The sequence below is a fragment of the Oncorhynchus keta genome, chromosome 23 (assembly GCF_023373465.1).
Source record: "Oncorhynchus keta strain PuntledgeMale-10-30-2019 chromosome 23, Oket_V2, whole genome shotgun sequence".
NCBI classification, from domain to species: domain Eukaryota; kingdom Metazoa; phylum Chordata; class Actinopteri; order Salmoniformes; family Salmonidae; genus Oncorhynchus; species Oncorhynchus keta.
The window spans coordinates 25,552,666-25,571,618 of NC_068443.1; the positions used below are offsets into that span (position 1 = coordinate 25,552,666).

At 42.0% G+C, this 18,953-nt stretch overlaps 1 protein-coding gene across 1 annotated transcript in view; it reads right to left on the reverse strand.

Annotated features, from left to right (window-relative positions):
* LOC118402060 (contactin-associated protein-like 2) overlaps window positions 1–18,953 on the reverse strand; it is a 100,121-nt gene that overhangs the window by 41,419 nt on the left and 39,749 nt on the right. The window contains exons 8-14 of the mRNA XM_035799922.2: window positions 15,227–15,485; window positions 7,293–7,442; window positions 5,313–5,475; window positions 3,789–3,895; window positions 3,441–3,560; window positions 3,061–3,176; window positions 2,639–2,723 (exon numbers count right to left, since the gene is read on the reverse strand). Coding sequence (XP_035655815.1) covers window positions 2,639–2,723; window positions 3,061–3,176; window positions 3,441–3,560; window positions 3,789–3,895; window positions 5,313–5,475; window positions 7,293–7,442; window positions 15,227–15,485 — 1,000 coding nt within the window. The remainder of the gene's footprint in view (window positions 1–2,638; window positions 2,724–3,060; window positions 3,177–3,440; window positions 3,561–3,788; window positions 3,896–5,312; window positions 5,476–7,292; window positions 7,443–15,226; window positions 15,486–18,953) is intronic.

An 18,953-nucleotide genomic window follows, 5' to 3' on the forward strand; every position in this document is an offset into this window, starting at 1 on the left:
TGTTCTTGTTCAACATCTCCACCGTGCTTGTGTAGTCATACTGACTACTGTAGGATCACTGAACAACTCGTGTGTTTTGCTGTTTACAATGTGAATTATGCTTTTGAATTGCAAGTAGTCAAACAACAGGCATGCTTAACAATAAGCAGTGGGAAAAGACAATGTCTACACAATGGTAATTTGGGAAAGACAAGAAAATATTATTTCATTTGCCATTTTCTATCTTGTCATTGTTACTTATCAGCAGCACCTGGCTGAAGTTTCCCTCCAGTGAATGACAAATAATAATTGTATGAAAAAATAATAATTGGCTGGTAGTACATTATTGAAGGGGTCTGGTATCAAGCCACTGACAGTGAAATATTTACGCAATGTTTGCATCAATGGGGAAATAATAGTTGAAGGACAATGGGACCACTGTTTCTAGCCACAGGGGTGGTCTGTTCAACACATGCCTCAGAAATCGGCTAAAAAAAATTCAGTAAAAGCCAAGGGGACACAGAGTGAGGCGGTGAGGCTCCAGGGAGAGAACAAAGGCTGTTACAAAGGCTGTTCCCCTGCAAGGTATCCATGTTCCACACTGGTCCACATGCAGGGGAGGGAGGGGGGGGGTGAAGAGAGGGAGATGGAGAGAGAGAGACAGAGAGAGGGGGGTGGATGGAGAGAGGAGGGTGGATAGAGAGAGAGATTGAGGGGAGCAGCATGGACAATTGTGGGGTTCTGGGTATTCCCTGGCTATAGAGTAATCAATAATTCAGGTTCTTTATGGTGATGAGAAGGGAAATAGGCTAAGCTGAGGGCCTGGAGGCCAAGTGTCTCCCGTCTGTGTGAGGGGAGAGAGACAAACCAGCAGCGGTGAAACTGGGAGGTAGAGTAAGCTTCTATTCCTCAATACTGGATGAATGGGCACCACTGAGGCCAACACAATAAGACTACCAAATGAGGGAGAGGTACTACCACCGACCAGCAGCTCTGACCAGGAATTTCTGACACCTAGTCTCTTTCAGCTCACTGATCCTGCCAACCAACACGCTCCCTTTCACCATGCTAAACGGCTGTTGAGCAGCAAGGTGTACAGAGCTCACCAGAACACTAATGATGTGTGGGTTTTATCTGTCAACGTCTCCAGTCAGTCAGGCCCCTGTCTCAGATCCTAACACATCCAAAGGACATGATGGAAGCTTGTTATGCTGCTCATATACACCGACTGATCCACAAATCAGTGTCTACTCTAGAGGCTGGGAGCTGGGGCTACCCTGCTGCTGACAAAACCTCAGGCTCAGAATTCTATGGACCCTCATGGGGAACGGATGTTGCTTGATAACGCCAGATGAGATAAAAATCAAACAAGGTAAAAAAAATAAAACACTACATTGTTGGATGAAACTGACAAGCTTTTAGGTTCTGTGGCTGTCATGGAATTTCAGTTATAATGTTCCCTATGGTTGGCTTAAGGGAATAAACCAGTTCCATTTATCACAGGTCGTATTTCTCAGAGCCACTGCAATAAACGCTTGGCTCAATTCTATGAGTAATGACAAGGGATGACAACTGCTGTGTCGCTGTCTAATGTACGCCAGCTTGTCCCTGTCTAATGTACGCCAGCTTGCCCCTGTCTAATGTACGCCAGCTTGTCCCTGTCTAATGTACGCCAGCTTGTCCCTGTCTAATGTACGCCAGCTTGTCCCTGTCTAATGTACGCCAGCTTGTCCCTGTCTAATGTACGCCAGCTTGTCGCTGTCTAATGTACGCCAGCTTGTCCCTGTCTAATGTACGCCAGCTTGTCCCTGTCTAATGTACGCCAGCTTGTCCCTGTCTAATGTACGCCAGCTTGTCCCTGTCTAATGTACGCCAGCTTGTCCCTGTCTAATGTACGCCAGCTTGTCCCTGTCTAATGTACGCCAGCTTGTCCCTGTCTAATGTACGCCAGCTTGTCGCTGTCTAATGTACGCCAGCTTGTCGCTGTCTAATGTACGCCAGCTTGTCGCTGTCTAATGTACGCCAGCTTGTCGCTGTCTAATGTACGCCAGCTTGTCGCTGTCTAATGTACGCCAGCTTGTCCCTGTCTAATGTACGCCAGCTTGTCCCTGTCTAATGTACGCCAGCTTGTCCCTGTCTAATGTACGCCAGCTTGTCCCTGTCTAATGTACGCCAGCTTGTCGCTGTCTAATGTACGCCAGCTTGTCGCTGTCTAATGTACGCCAGCTTGTCGCTGTCTAATGTACGCCAGCTTGTCGCTGTCTAATGTACGCCAGCTTGTCGCTGTCTAATGTACGCCAGCTTGCCTTCACATCTCGTGAAACACTTGCCAAATCAAATAGATTATAGATAGAGTATAGAGTATTCTTAGAGTATTCTTATAGAGTATTAGAGTATAGAGTATTCTTCACGTGTAGCCATAATGCTAATAACAATCGGCTAAACAATCTAGCAACACCTAAATGGACATTCATCAATAACAAACACTGGGAAGGGGAAAGAGAAGACAACATATTATTGCCATTTTCTCTCTCCAGATGCCTAAATTGCTGTGTCTTTGTTGGAAAGGATACTACAGTACTGTCCAATAGAAACAGATCCATAAAATATTCTCAGATGTACACAACAATTAACATACAAACACAAATATCCTCTTTACCTGGCGTATTGAGCAGTCGAGACATTCGGCAGGCGTAGGCAACATGCTGTTCACAGTACTCCGCACTGCCCATGATGGCTGTCACCTGTCGTAGGGAGAGAAAAGAGGGTTTAAGCAATGCAGAATGCATAACATTTAGTAATATTAGTGGAGCTGAGTGAAAATACAGCGAGAACATCTTTAATAAAAACGTAGCTAGCTAGTGTCTTCGGCTGTAACATCAAAATACATAGAAAATACACATCTGGTTTCTCTAGACAGAAAATATAGAGTTTCTCAATTGAGTATTGTTTTTTTTGTATGAAACTAGGCTTAATGCGGGTCCATTAAACCCACTGATAAAATACAGATTTCTTTCCCATTGAGATGGTTCCTTCATGAACGATTCAATGGGTGAAGATGTCATAAGGTCATACGGTGACCTGCTCTGTGGACATGTTGTAATTGAGCTGCAGCACAGCCTTCCCCTCCAGGTCTGAGCCAGTCACTGAAGTCTGGGGAGACAGGTTGTTTCTCACTGTCGTCCAGACCTTGTCATCTGCAACACACACCGTCAACAGCACCATCAACAAACCAGTCAGCCGTGTACAATATTTACAGGGGAATAATTCAATGTGGGTCAGCCATCAATGCAGTCAAAACTGGTTGCAATGACATCATTCCAACCAGATACCAGATTTGGTTGTAATCTGGTTATAATGATGTCATTTTAACATGATTGGCCCACTGGGATGGGACAAAATCAGACGCAGAGATGGTTTCGTTGATTTTCATCTTGGGTCTTATTGAGAGGTGCTCTTACCAGTCATGTTGCAGTTGACTTTGAAGGGGCCAACAGGACCACTCCCATCAGGGTCGATCCAGTACGTGCCAGATGTTTTACCAAGGTGTTTGTATTCCTCACAGGACTGTTCATACACGGCTGGATACACACGCGAGAGAGGAAACCACGTGTATTATGAAGCAGACATTGCAGTAGAATGACTTATTCATCATTACAAATCCAAGTGTTTCCCCATTTGTAAGGGAGGTGATTAATGTGCAAAAATGTGACTGACGTTTCAGGTGGGTCCCTGAGGGCATGAATAATGACAGACCATAGATGAAGATGTCTTGATAGGCTAAGGAGGAGGAAGGGGAGGATACCTACAGGTATGGCATGTAGCCCCGGTGTATCCTGTCCCGTTACAGGAGCAGCTGAAACTATCCCAGGTCTGAGAGCAGCGGCCTCTATGTTCACAGTGGTTAGGGACACATCTGTGTGGGGGGGGGGAGATCATTCTCACATGAAGAAGAAGAAGTGACCTCTAATTTAACTACTTTGACCTTTGCGAAACTACAGATGGGTCAGAAGAGAATAGATAGGACAACATAGGAAGAACTTTCATAGAGTGCATATTTCAAATATAATTTACGCTAAAAACATTAATTGGAAATGGATGGACACAAATTCAACAAGAAGACATCTAATTGAAATACGTTGACCTTTGTGAGACAACAGAGGATGTTACCGTGCTGTCGCCGTGTCATGACAGTAATCAGTCAACACACGGTGCTGTGAGGACGTTCGTGACCTTGGTTTCATGTATTTTTGATACCACTTCATGGTGAACGTTAGGCTGTATCACTGTACTCTCTTAGTCCATGACCAGTGCAGGACCTCCTTAAACCTGCTGGTGTGATCAAAGGGCTGTGGTAACATGGAGTTCCCTTTGAAGTTAGTTCAACTCCCCCTACTAGCATAGTTTAGAATGACGATTTCATCACCGCAATCCTGTACATTTACGCAGGGCAGAGATGTTGGAACGTTCCTATTTAACGGGAGAGAAAATCTGGTGTATCGGATAACCTTGGCCATAATAGATCAGTCAAATGAACAACACATCAAGAGTATTCAGCCATAAATGGATGTATCATATGTACATATTACACAAATGTCCCTAGAACAATAATCTAGTTTGATTTGACTAAGGACGTTAAAGCTGAAAACAAATCTGGATGACCGTCCAGAACTTTTTTTTTACGGTCTTGAAAATGTCTTCCTCTGACATTTCAAAGAGTGTCGTTAACAATTCCAGCACAAAAGGTTGGAATAACAGGATCTCCAGTTTGACTCCTAATCACTAACGGAGAATAAGAAGCAGAGATAAGATTCCATTTATGAACCAGAACCATGTGTTGGAGTGAACCAACACACTGTGAGAATACCTTTAATGTGCTTATCTTGATAAGAATGTAAGCGCATGTCCAAATTCTCCAGGCGGACTGAGTAACCTTTTGCTAAAATTGCATTTCCATATCTCGGGAGAAGCAACAGAGCTTTTCCACTTCATTGTTTTGATGAGTTTTGCATTGGGGATGTGTGCCTGTTTGGCTGTGTACACAGGCATTTACCAGCAGGAGCACAGAGATTGCACACCAAGACATCCACTAGCAAGCCTTGTGTGATCCTCTGATCCCTGCCTCTCGCAGTGTCGCTGTGTGAGATGCTTTCTTGATCTTGATGGGCCACCTACCGTCTTTATGAAAAGGCTGTGTAATGCATGCCCATGAGCAACCAGCCCCTCAGGTAATGTCGCAGTAGGTTTTTATACATTCACTTTCGTGATCAACATCAAAGCAAAAAGGCTGATCAAGCTCAATAAGATCTTTGGGGAATGGTATAGAATATTACCTGTCTATGATGGCGCACATATCCAGGCTGACATTCTCAAAGGTTCCCATGTTGCCTTGCTCTACCGCCACCAGGTCAGCTCGCTGGTCGTCCACGTGGATCAGTTGCATGCAGCCCTGGAAGGAGCGCTGGGCAGGGGGAGTGTTGGTACGCAGGAAGTAGCCTGCATGAGGACAAGAGGGAGAAAGAGTTCCAAAGTTAACCATATGATCAAGACAGAGCTTTCTGTTTGAAAAGTCAACTCTAGAGACACATTACAAGTAATAAGCAACAATAATTCTGAGTGTTGTGTTTTGGTTTGAATCATTAGGGAAGAGTTTCATTCAATATTTAAGACGCTGTCTTGGAGGAAACATCTTCAAAGGCTAACAAAACACAAAGAAAACAAAAAGGCAACCAATCAAAAGCAACAAAGAGGATTTTCTTACAACGCATGCCATCAAACACATGTACTGTACACACAATAAATCACAAGACTGTTTGTCAGACTGAATTATAGAAATGTCATCATGAATAAGGAAGTAACAAGCCCGTTATGAGGGTTTACACATTATAGACCAGGGCCTGGTTTCCTAAAAGCATTTAAAGGGTATGCTCATCGTCAGAACCGTTGTAGGCGCATCGTTAAATCTCAGAGCTTGTTCCTAAAACCACCTTCACTGAAGTTGCACTTGAAAGCGCTTGTTATTTAACGCCTCAGACCACTAGTTGAACAGCTAAGTGTGTTGTCACTTTACACACACAAGATCTCCGCTAAACATAGAATAAAGATGTCTCTCTGTGACCGCAGATAACTTCAGAACGAAGTTGACTACAAATACAAAGTTGCAAATGTCTTTGAAATTGTTACAAAGAAGCAAAAGATAATACCATGCTTCAAATAAAAACAGAGATGAATGCAGTATTGAATACAGTAGGCCTAGACTACATAGGACAATATTGAAATCATATTAAAATCTATTTAATGTTCATTCCATTGAGTTCTATTTTGCTAACTGTTGGCTGTCAAATGTTTTCCTTCATATTTAATATGTAACAACATGTGCCAAATCTGATGATAGTTTATGATATGATATGATCTGCCAAATCTACGATAGTTTAGTATTATAGGGTAGGCTAAGCATTGGAATAAACTGTCTCAATATTTGCAGCCGTATAGGCAATAATTCTAATGTGAATGTAAAATGTGAATGAAGAAATGTGATCTGATATCAGCGCTGTTTCAATCCTATCAATATAAAAACAAGCTTGTACGAAAGGGAAAGTTTTCACTACGAGGTGTTTTGGGAAATGCCTCTGAGTTCGTTATAGTAACGATGCATTGTGTTTTAACGATGCATCGCAGGGTGAGATATGCCAGTGGGACGGTAGGCCCCTAAATGGCAGGTAATCCAAGAAAGACGAGTAGGCGGCCACTACATTGCAACAAACTTTAGTGAACTGTTTACAGAAAATATTGACAAAATAATACATATAGGAGGAGCAGTCAGCAGTGCACATCAGGATTACACAACGGCAACACGTTTCGACTTCTAGAATCTTCCTCACGCTGCCTGAAAGATGCCAACGAGAAGTCGAAACGCGTTGTATAATGCCTTCTGCTCCTATATGTACAATTTTTAGGCTATTTATATTCAATTGGGAAGTTTTCGGCGGTCACAGAGGGAAAGATAAACATCTTCATTCTATATTCAGCAGATATTTCCTGTGTGTAAAGTGACACAGGAGGGCAAACGGTGATTTAACGATGCACTCAGCTGTTCAACAAGTGGTCTGAGGCAGGCGTTAGATTAGAAGCGATTTGAAGTGCACCGTTAATAAAGACGGGTTTGGGAAACAGCTCGAGAATGTAAAGATGCTCCTACGAAGGTTCTAACGATGAAATAAGCCTTATTATGCTTTTGAGAAATCGGGCCCAGAGCCATACACCTGTCCAGTATAGAGCTATATGATTCTGTTATAGACCATCTGTGTAAATACCTCCAAAGTAGTATTGGCCCCCTGTTCTAATCTGAATGGGAATGACCGTTCTGACCGTGGACGCCTCGTCACCATCGATGGTCAGCATGGCGCAGTTCTCCAGAGCATGGAGATAGACGTTATGCCACTGGCCGTCGTTGAGCCCCGAACCTTAACAGTGACCACAGACCGAACAATATGGCTTCATGAATCACAGTGAAGGTGGGTGATAAGCAGACAACTGCAATTACTGAAACTTCAGAAAAACAACAATACATTCTGAAAAAGACTATGATATACAGATCTGTTTGGTATTCCCTCTCTTTACTAAAATATCCTTCTTAAATATGAAAGAACTTGACTCTAAAGTTCAGAAATAACTGAAATGTTATGTTGGCAACTGCATGTTATGGCAAACACTAGATTGAGAAATGGAGACAAACACTACGAAACAACATGACCATGGACCAAGTAGCTACGGACTCGACTAAAGTGAGTTTAGAGTCACTACTAACATAAATTTGCACCTGCAATGAGAAACTGTCTAAGCATATGAAGAAAATATTCAATGTCAAAAAAATATAAACTGACTGAACTGGGCAAACATGTGGAAGAGGCTGAATCTGGCTTAACCCTTAAAATCCCACTGTACACTTTTCTGACAATCTGAAACGGTCCACCCACATAGACAGTATGGTAAAGAAGGCGCAACAGCGCCTCTTCAACTTCAGGAGGCTGAAGAAATTTGGCTTGGCATCTAAAACCCTCAAACTTTTACAGATGCACAATTGAGAGCATCCCTTCGGGCTGTCTCACCACCTGGTACAGCAACTGCACTGCCCGCAACGGCAAGGCTCTCCAGAGGGTGGTACGATCTGCCCAACGCATCCCCGGGGGCAAACTACCTGCCCTCCAGGACACCTACAGCCTCCGATGTCACAGGAAGGACAAAAAGATCATCAAGGACATGAACCACCCGAGCCACGGCATGTTCACCCCGCTAATATCCACAAGACGAGGTCAGTACAGATGCATCAAAGCTGGGACCGAGAGACTGAAAAACAGCTTCTAAATAGACTGATAAATAGCCATCACTGGCAGGCTTCCACCTGGCTACTCAACCCTGCACCTTAGAGGCTGCTGCCCTATATACATATACTTGGAACCACTGGCCACTTTAATAATGGAACACTAGTCATTTCAATAAAATGTAAGTAATGTTTACATACTGCTGTGCTCATCTCATATGTATATACTGTATTCTATTCTACTGTATTTTAGTCAATACCACTGCTTAATCTAATATTTACATATTACTTTTAGATTTGTGTGTATTGATGTGAATCATTTTTAGGTACTACTGCACTGTTAGATACTACTCCACTGTTGGAGCTAGGAACACCCGCAATAACATCTGCTAAATATGTATATGTGACCAATAAAATGTGATTTGATTTGAATGAACTGCATAGACTAGAACAGCCTCTTAACAGACAATGTAGCACAGATGGGTCACTGGACCATTGAACTGTTTAGGCAACTGAAATGAGGTGAAGATGGACTATTACACCCCACCACATCAAAGACACAAAAGAGAAAGATAAGTGTTAATGCCTTCAATCACACACCTATTGAAAAGACAATCACAGTACCACTCAAGCGATCTGTCTAAATTAATAACACTTTAATGACTATTGGCTATGTAGCTTAAATGGCAACCCATTCATTTGTAGGCTATAGACATGATCTATTTCTTTAAGTAACGAACTGACAAGGGAACAGGACAACATGATGATTGCTATGATCTGAAGAAAAAAAATTGGAATGTTCCCTTCGCAGACAGGCTATAAATGCCTGAGTAGATGGGATGAATTTAAATAGCCAAATATGAAAAAAAACTGGGAGAGATAAAATGTTAGAGCCTAAGACGCTGAAATTGTAAGCACGCTGTACTTTTATTTCCGTTGTTTTCTCTCTCTCCTTTCCTTACTTTTACTATTTAATTTTGCCCAATTAAGGCATTGATATATGAATAGAAAAATACAGCACCAGTCAAAAGTTTGGACACACCTACTCATTCAAGGGTTTTTCTTTATTTGTACCATTTTCTACATTGTAGAATAATAGTGAAGACATCAAAACGATTAAATAACACATATGTAATCATGTAGTAACCAAAAAAGTGTTAGATTCTTCGATGTAGCCACCCTTTTCCTTGATGACTGTTTTGCACATCAGAGGCATTCTCTCAACCAGCTTCACCTGGAATGCTTTTCCAACAGTCTTGAAGGAGTTCCCACATATGCTGAGCACTTGTTGGCTGCTTTTCCTTCACTCTGCGGTCCAACTCATACCAAACTATCTCAATTGGGTTGAGGTCGGGTGATTATGGAGGCCAGGTCATGATGCAGCACTACATAAAAAATCCCGTACACAGCCTGGAGGTGTGTTTTGGGTCATTGTCCTGTTGAAAAACAAATGATAGTCCCACTATGCGCAAACCAGATGGGATGGCGTATTCGTTGCAGAATGCTGTGGGTCATCCGTTCACCTACTCTGCGTCTCACAAAGACACCGTCCATTGCTCGTGTTTCTTGGCCCAAGCAAAGTCTCTCCTTCTTAGTGTCCTTTAGTCGTGGTTTCTTTGCAGCAATTCAACCATGAAGGCCTGATTCATGCAGTCTCCTCTGAACAGTTTATGTATTTTTCTCTCCATTTAACTAGGCAAGTCAGTTAAGAACAAATTCTTATTTACAATGACGGCCTTCCCAGGACAACACTGGTGCCAATTGTGCGCCACCCAATGGGACTCCCAATCACGGCTAGATGTGATGCAGCATGTATTCAAACCAGGGACTGCAGTCACGCCTCTTGCACTGAGAAGCAGTGCCTTAGATCACTGCGCCACTCGGGAGCCCAGTTGATGATGTTGAGATGTGTCTGTAACTTGAACTCTGTGATGCATTTATTTGGTCTGCAATCTGAGGCTGGTAACTCTAATGAACTTATCCTCTGCAGCAGAGGCAACTCTGGGTCTTCCTTTCCTGTGGTGGTCCTCATGAGCCAGTTTCATCATAGCGCTGGTTGGTTTTTGCGACTGCACTTGAAGAAACTTTCAAAGTTCTTCATGTCTTAAAGTAATGATGCACTGTCGTTTTTATTAGCTTATTCGAGCTGTTCTTGCCATACATAATATGTAATTGGTCTTTTACTAAATAGGGCTATCTTCTGTACAGCACCCCTACTTTTTTTTCTTCAGGTGGTGGATCAACTTTAATATTGTGGATAGATTGTTGCTTCCATCAATGTAATTGTCTGCATCATTTCCAATACCCCATATATTTTTAGGGTTAATATATACACTGCTCAAAAAAATAAAGGGAAGACTTAAACAACACAATGTAACTCCAAGTCAATCACACTTCTGTGAAATCAAACTGTTCACTTAGGAAGCAACACTGATTGACGATAAATTTCACATGCTGTTGTGCATATGGAATAGACAACAGATGGAAATTATAGGCAATTAGCAAGACACCCCCAATAAAGGAGTGGTTCTGCAGGTGGTGACCACAGAAAACTTCTCAGTTCCCATTCTTCCTGGCTGATGTTTTGGTCACTTTTAAATGCTGGCGGTGCTTTCACACTAGTGGTAGCATGAGACGGAGTCTACAACCCACACAAGTGGCTCAGGTCAGTACATCAGGAGACGTGGTCAGGCGGCATGGAGGCGCTAGGAGGGCAACAACCCAGCAGCAGGACCGCTACCTCAGTCTTTGTGCAAGGAGGAACAGGAGGAGCACTGCCAGAGCCCTGCAAAATGACCTCCAGCAGGCCATAAATGTGCATGTGTCTGCTCAAACGGTCAGAAACAGAGGGCCTGACGTCCACAGGTGGGGGTTGTGCCAGAGACACCAAGATTGGCAAATTCGCCACTGGTGCCCTGTGCTCTTCACAGATGAAAGCAGGTTCACACTGAGCACATGTTACAGACGTGACAGTCTGGAGACACAGTGGAGAACGTTCTGCTGCCTGCAACATCCTCCAGCATGACCGGTTTGGCGGTGGGTCAGTCATGGTGTGAGGTGGAATTTCTTTGGGGGGGCCGCACAGCCCTCCATGTGCTCACCAGAGGTAGCAAGACTGCCATTAGGTACCGAGATGAGATCCTCAGACCCCTTGTGAGACCATATGCTGGTGCGGTTGGCCCTGGGTTCCTCCTAATGCAAGACAATGCTAGACCTCATGTGGCTGGAGTGTGTCATCAGTTCCTGCAAGAGGAAGGCATTGATGCTATGGACTGGCCTGCCCGTTCCCCAGACCTGAATCCAATTGAGCACATCTGGGACATCATGTCTCGCTCCATCAGACTGTCCAGGAGTAGGCGGATGCTTTAGTCCAGGTCTGGGAGGAGATCCCTCAGGAGACCATCCATCACCTCATCAGGAGCATGCCCAGGCGTTGTAGGGAGGTCATACAGGCACGTGGAGGCCACACACACACTACTGAGCCTCATTTTGACTAGTTTTAAGGACATTACATCAAAGTTGGATCAGCCTGTAGTGTGGTTTTCCACTTTAATTTTGAGTGTGACTCCAAATCCAGACCTCCATGGGTTGATACATTTGATTTCCATTGATCATTTGTGTGTGATTTTGTTGTCAGCACATGCAACTCTGTAAAGAAAAAAGTATTTAATAAGAATATTTCATTCATTCAGATCTAGGATGTGTTATTTTAGTGTTCCCTTTATTTTTTTGAGCAGTATATATATCTATATACACACTACCATTCAAAAGTTTGGGGTCACTTAGAAATGTCCTTGTTTTTGGAAAATAAATAAATAATTGTGCCCATTAAAATAACGTAAAATTGATCAGAAATACGGTGTAGACATTGTTAATGTTGGAAATGACTATTGTAGCTGGAAACAGCTGATTTTTTATTGAATATCTACATAGGTATACAGAGGCCCATTATCAGCAACCATCACTCCTAGAAAACCAGTTTGAAATTGTTAGCACAGCTGAAAACTGTTGTTCCGATTAAAGTAGCAATAAAACTGGACTGCTTTAGACTACTTGAATATCTGGAACATCAGCATTTGTGGGTTCGATTAAAGTCTCAAAATGGCCAGAAACAAAGCACTTTCTTCTGAAATGTAAATATTTATTTTTAAATTTACAATAATAATATTATTTTTGAAGGCCCTTGTAAACGAGAACAGTAAATTGGCACACAAGCAACTAACAGTGTATGGAGGTGTATGCTCAATACAAAATTATAACTAACTCCTCATAGCTCAGCCACAAAATTGGAAGAGACAATTGATGAAAGAAGAAATGTAAGAATTAGTGTGCCGCCCAATAAAAATCATAAATGGCTTAGTATAAATAAATACAAAATATTTGTTAAACTTAAAGTCTAAAGGTTTGACAGCAATACAGTTGGTTTTTTGTTTTCTGAAATCCTTGGCATCAGGTCAATGAACTGCCGTATAGTGCCTTCAGAACTATTCACACCCCTTGACTTTTTCCACATTTTGCTGTTATATTGTGGGATTAAAATGTATTTAATTGTATTTTTGTGTGAATGATCTACACAAAATACTCATGTCAAAGTGGAAGAAAAATACATATAATAACCCCCCGCCCCACTAATATAAGTATTCAACTCCCGAGTCAATACATGGGGGAAAAAAAGCGATTAGAGCTGAGTCTTTCTGGGTAAGTCTCGAAGAACTTTCCACACCTGGATTGTGCAACATTTTCCCATTGCGCTTTTAAAAATTCTTCAAGCTCTGTCACATTGGTTGATCATTGATAGACAAGCAGATTTAAGTCCAAACTGTAACTCAACCACTCAGGAACATTCACTGCCTTCTTGGTAAGCAACTCCAGTGTTTTAGGTTATTGTCCTGCTGAAAGGTGAATTAATCTCCCAGTGTCTGGTGGAAAGCAGACTGAACCAGGTTTTGCTCTAGGATTTTACCTGTGCTTAGCTCTATTCCGCTTATTCTTTTATCCTGAAAAACTCCAGAGTCCTTAACGATTACAAGAATACCCATAACATGATGCAGCCACCACTATGCTTTAACATTTTTATTCTGTACAGGCTTCTTCCTTTAAACTCTGTCAATTAGATTAGTATTGTGGAGTAACTACAATGTTGTTGATCCATCCTCAATTTTCTCCCATCACAGCCATTACACTCTGGGACTGTTTTAAAAAGTCACCATCCATGAGCGCTTATCTTCCTCTCTGGCAACTGAGTTAGGAAGGACGCATGCATCTTTGTAGTGACTAGGTGTATTGATAAACCATCCAATGTGTAATTAATAACTTCACCATGCTCAAAGGGATATTCAATGTCTGTTTATTTTAAAATTGTACCCATGTACCAATAGGTGCCCTTCTTTGCGAGGCATTGGAAAACGTCCCTGCTCTTTGTGGTTGAATCTGTGTTTGAAATTCACTGCTCGACTGAGGGTCCTTGCAGTTAATTGTATGTGTGGGGTACAGAAATTAGGCAGTCATTCAAAAATAAAGTTAAAACACATGCAACGTATTATGTGACTTGGTAAGGAACTGTTTACTCCTGAAATTATTTAGGCTTCAACCCCATAACAAAGGGGTTGAATACTTATTGACTGAAGAAAAATTAAACATTCTAAAAACATAATTCCACTTTGACATTATGGGGTATTGTGTGTAGGCCAGTGACAACAAATCTCAATTAAATCCATTTTAATTCAGCCTGTAAAACAACTAAATGTGGAAAAAGTCAAAGCGTGTTAATACTTTTTGAAGGCACTGTAAAACCAAAAATTGGCAGGCACATACAAAAATACTGCTCAATATATGGGGCATTGAACAGTCAGCATTGTTCAGACACGAGGAAACAGAATCATTAGAACATATTTTCTGGTACTCTCCATTGGTGTCTCGCTTTTGGAGTCTGGTCCAGGAATGGTTGTTATGTCATAATATCAGGGTTCTGATGGACCTGCAAACTGTATTGTTCGGGGATCCGAAAAACCACAATCAGTCAATAGGAAATATCATTATACTCTCGGGTAAAGTATTTATTTTTAGGGCAATATCGGTAGAAATGTTACAAATAGGAAGGTAAGACATAGTAAAATGGAGAGATGTATGGCAAAAGTAAATAGTAAAATGGCATTACTGGATCTGTGGACATCAAAGGGTTGGAGTTAAAATTAAAATTGTATTTATTTTTTATTCCACCTTTATTTAACCAGGTAGGCTAGTTGAGAACAAGTCCTCATTTACAACAGCGACCTGGCCATTGCTCGCCGTGCGTGAAAATCCAGCACTTCAAGAAAAAGGAAATTAGGAATATATGTATAACTATTGAACTACAGGTATCGTAGATGTGAGCAAAATAGCTGTAAGTAGCAGTAGAAATATTGCTGTATGTTAGTTTACTCCAATTAGGGTAGATGATGGTAGGGGAGGAGGAAAAATGTATAGAGAAAATAAATTATGCAAGCAATGAAATTTACAGAACCTTCAATCTATCTGTAATATTAAAGACAAAAATAAAAACATATACAGGGCCCAACAGACAGGGCCCAACAGACAGGGCCCAACAGACAGGGCCCAACAGACAGGGCCCAACAGACAGGGCCCAACAGACAGGGCCCAACAGACAGGGCCCAACAGACAGAGATTCAGCTACAGAACACCCTCCTGGGGAGAGCCTCCCCAGATCGATAGAGAGAAGCAAGGGAGGGGAAGGTCTTCAGACTAAATTAACAGGTCTACTGTAGTGCATCAGCCAGCATGGCAGTACTAACGGGACCAGGGCTTTCCAACCCTGTTCCTGGAGATCTACAGTCCTGTAGGTTTTCGTTCATACCCTAATCTAGCGCACCTGGGATTGAATTGAAAACCGACAGGAACAGGGTTGGAGAGCCCTGAACTAGACCCTACCTGAGGAGATGTCTATGCGCATGTTCTTCTTCTGGGTAACGTTGATGTAGACAGTGACCTTCCCCTCGGTGAGGCCCACCTCCACCACACCGTCGGCCAGGGCCGTGTAGAGGAGCAGACCGCTGGGGTTCCATGTTCGGAAGGACAGGCTGACCGACAGGGTGTCACTGTCCGACAGCCCCGGAAGACGCAGGAAGCTGGTGGCGTTGAAGAACAAGGGGAAGGAGTGTGTCTCACTGCAGGAGAACGTCAGGTTCCTCTAAGGTGGATAGAAAGTAGAATAGTACATGGGTCTACAAGTTAGGGCAGCTTTTCCTTCTTGACTTTAGCAACAACAAAAATGTTATTCACACAACGTATAAACAAAGCTAGGATATATTTAGCATATATACAATTTTTTTAGGTGCTTTTTAGATAGCAAACAGGTCTATAAATTAGGGCAGATTTTCCCTGTTTATTTAAGCTCAAGACGTTGGCACAACCATATAAACATAGTTCGCATATATTTTCCATAAGAGGCGCATCAGAAAACCTAAGGTGCTTTTTAAATGTATATTTTGCGGTTTAATGCACGAGAAAATGCAAGCGCCTGTATTATTTCAGAGCGACACAGAAAATCACTCATCATACAGCAGCACTTGACAAAAAACTATTTTGGCTTCTCTTATCAAAGCTGACCTTTGTCCCTCTACTTGTGCTGAACACAAAGCAATTCAACACCAAGGAACATGCTCACAGGAAAACTAAACAAGCTAAGAGGCACATAAGAAGTGAAATCAATAATGATGGTTGGATCCATACTTCAGCACAGTAATGGCTCACACACCATCACATACCATTGACAACTGAGCAGTAATTGTCCTGTGCTAAACGTTGAGGACCTCTGGAGCTTGACACATGTAGTGGGTTCGATCTCATTGCATGGAATACTTTTTTATTCAACATTTCCCAAAGGAAAAGAAAAACGACACGTAATAAATATTTTTGCATCTTTGCTAAAATGAATTTAATGCTTTAAATGTATTCCAGAGATGCATGTACATACATTTGCATCTTTGCTCATTTGCATGCCTGACAATATTCCAGAAATGCATGGCTATGACATCTAGTCTATAGGGTGGCCAAAGTGGTTCCTAATTCGGCTTCGTAAATGATGTATTGATCAATGGAGAATTTTTTTTTGGGGGGGGGCACCAAGCCAAAACTTAACCAGTGATTTTTTTAAAAAACCTTTTGATTTCTCAATTTTAACATTCTGTCATAAAGAGCACATGTACAACTTAATAAAAGACATGTCCCATCTCAAGAGGCTTTTCTAATAATGTTTTATTTGAGTTAGTTATCGATTTACACAAAAACACAATATGTCAAAGTGTAGGTCTAGATCTTGCGCTTCCAATGAGTGGTATTATATGGCTCTACAGTGGATGGTTTACCGGTGTTATGCTGCATTCGTAACCAAGTGGGAAGTGGGAATTTACCACATAAGGGGAAAAATCCATTTGAACAGCCCTCCAACTGGTAATTACTAGTTAAATCAGCCATGAATCCCCATGGAAGCTTGTTGTATTTTTACCACAAAAACATAGTTAGACAGGCAAGACATTTTTTATCTATGGGTTGACGTGTTATGCTTGACCCGTTCAGATTTCTACCACAAAACACCAGAAAATGGCCAAAAAGACTATCATTTCACTATTACTGTAGATGTTCAATATTTATTTTCAAATAAATATTTTAAAAGGAATAGTTTCACCATATTAAAGAGTTTAGTTTGAGTAACAGGCTTGACCGTAAAATGAGAGATAGTGATTAGATGAATTTATGTCTAAGTAAACTAATCACACTAAATGAATAAAATAATCTTCCCGAAATAACTTTGTCAAAGCAACAAAATAACAAAGGCTAAGCCATGATTGTTTGTAATGGGACATGCCAAGAGATGAGTTCGGATTGGTCTGCCATGTAGCACGCTTCTGTCTATAACATTTTTATTTATTTTTTTATTTTACCTTTATTTAACCAGGTAGGCAAGTTGAGAACAAGTTCTCATTTACAATTGCGACCTGGCCAAGATAAAGCAAAGCAGTTCGACAGATACAACGACACAGAGTTACACATGGAGTAAAACAAACATACAGTCAATAATACAGTATAAACAAGTCTATATACAATGTGAGCAAATGAGGTGAGAAGGGAGGTAAAGGCAAAAAAGGCCATGGTGGCAAAGTAAATACAATATAGCAAGTAAAACACTGGAATGGTAGTTTTGCAATGGAAGAATGTGCAAAGTAGAAATAAAAATAATGGGGTGCAAAGGAGCAAAATAAATAAATAAATAAATAAAATACAGTTGGGAAAGAGGTAGTTGATTGGGCTAAATTATAGGTGGGCTATGTACAGGTGCAGTAATCTGTGAGCTGCTCTGACAGTTGGTGCTTAAAGCTAGTGAGGGAGATAATAGTTTCCAGTTTCAGAGATTTTTGTAGTTCGTTCCAGTCATTGGCAGCAGAGAACTGGAAGGAGAGGCGGCCAAAGAAAGAATTTGTTTTGGGGGTGACGAGAGAGATATACCTGCTGGAGCGTGTGCTACAGGTGGGAGATGCTATGGTGACCAGCGAGCTGAGATAAGGGGGGACTTTACCTAGCAGGGTCTTGTAGATGACATGGAGCCAGTGGGTTTGGCGACGAGTACGAAGCGAGGGCCAGCCAACGAGAGCGTACAGGTCGCAATGGTGGGTAGTATATGGGGCTTTGGTGACAAAACGGATTGCACTGTGATAGACTGCATCCAATTTGTTGGGTATTGGAGGCTATTTTGCAAATGACATCGCCAAAATCGAGGATTGGTAGGATGGTCAGTTTTACAAGGGTATGTTTGGCAGCATGAGTGAAGGATGCTTTGTTGCGAAATAGGAAGCCAATTCTAGATTTAACTTTGGATTGGAGATGTTTGATATGGGTCTGGAAGGAGAGTTTAAAGTCTAACCAGACACCTAAGTATTTGTAGTTGTCCACGTATTCTAAGTCAGAGCCGTCCAGAGTAGTGATGTTGGATAGGCGGGTAGGTGCAGGTAGCGATCGGTTGAAGAGCATGCATTTAGTTTTACTTGTATTTAAGAGCAATTGGAGGCCACGGAAGGAGAGTTGTATGGCATTGAAGCTTGCCTGGAGGGTTGTTAACACAGTGTCCAAAGAAGGGCCGGAAGTATACAGAATGGTGTCGTCTGCGTAGAGGTGGATCAGAGACTCACCAGCAGCAAGAGTGACTTCATTGATGTATACAGAGAAGAGAGTCGGTCCAAGAATTTAACCCTGTGGCACCCCCATAGAGACTGCCAGAGGTCCGGACAGCAGACCCTCCGATTTGACACACTGAACTCTATCAGAGAAGTAGTTGGTGAACCAGGCGAGGCAATCATTTGAGAAACCAAGGCTGTCGAGTCTGCCGATGAGGATGTGGTGATTGACAGAGTCGAAAGCCTTGGCCAGATCAATGAATACGGCTGCACAGTAATGTTTCTTATCGATGGCGGTTAAGATATCGTTTAGGACCTTGAGCGTGGCTGAGGTGCACCCATGACCAGCTCTGAAACCAGATTGCATAGCAGAGAAGGTATGGTGAGATTCGAAATGGTCGGTAATCTGTTTGTTGACTTGGCTTTCGAAGACCTTAGAAAGGCATGGTCGGATAGATATAGGTCTGTAGCAGTTTGGGTCAAGAGTG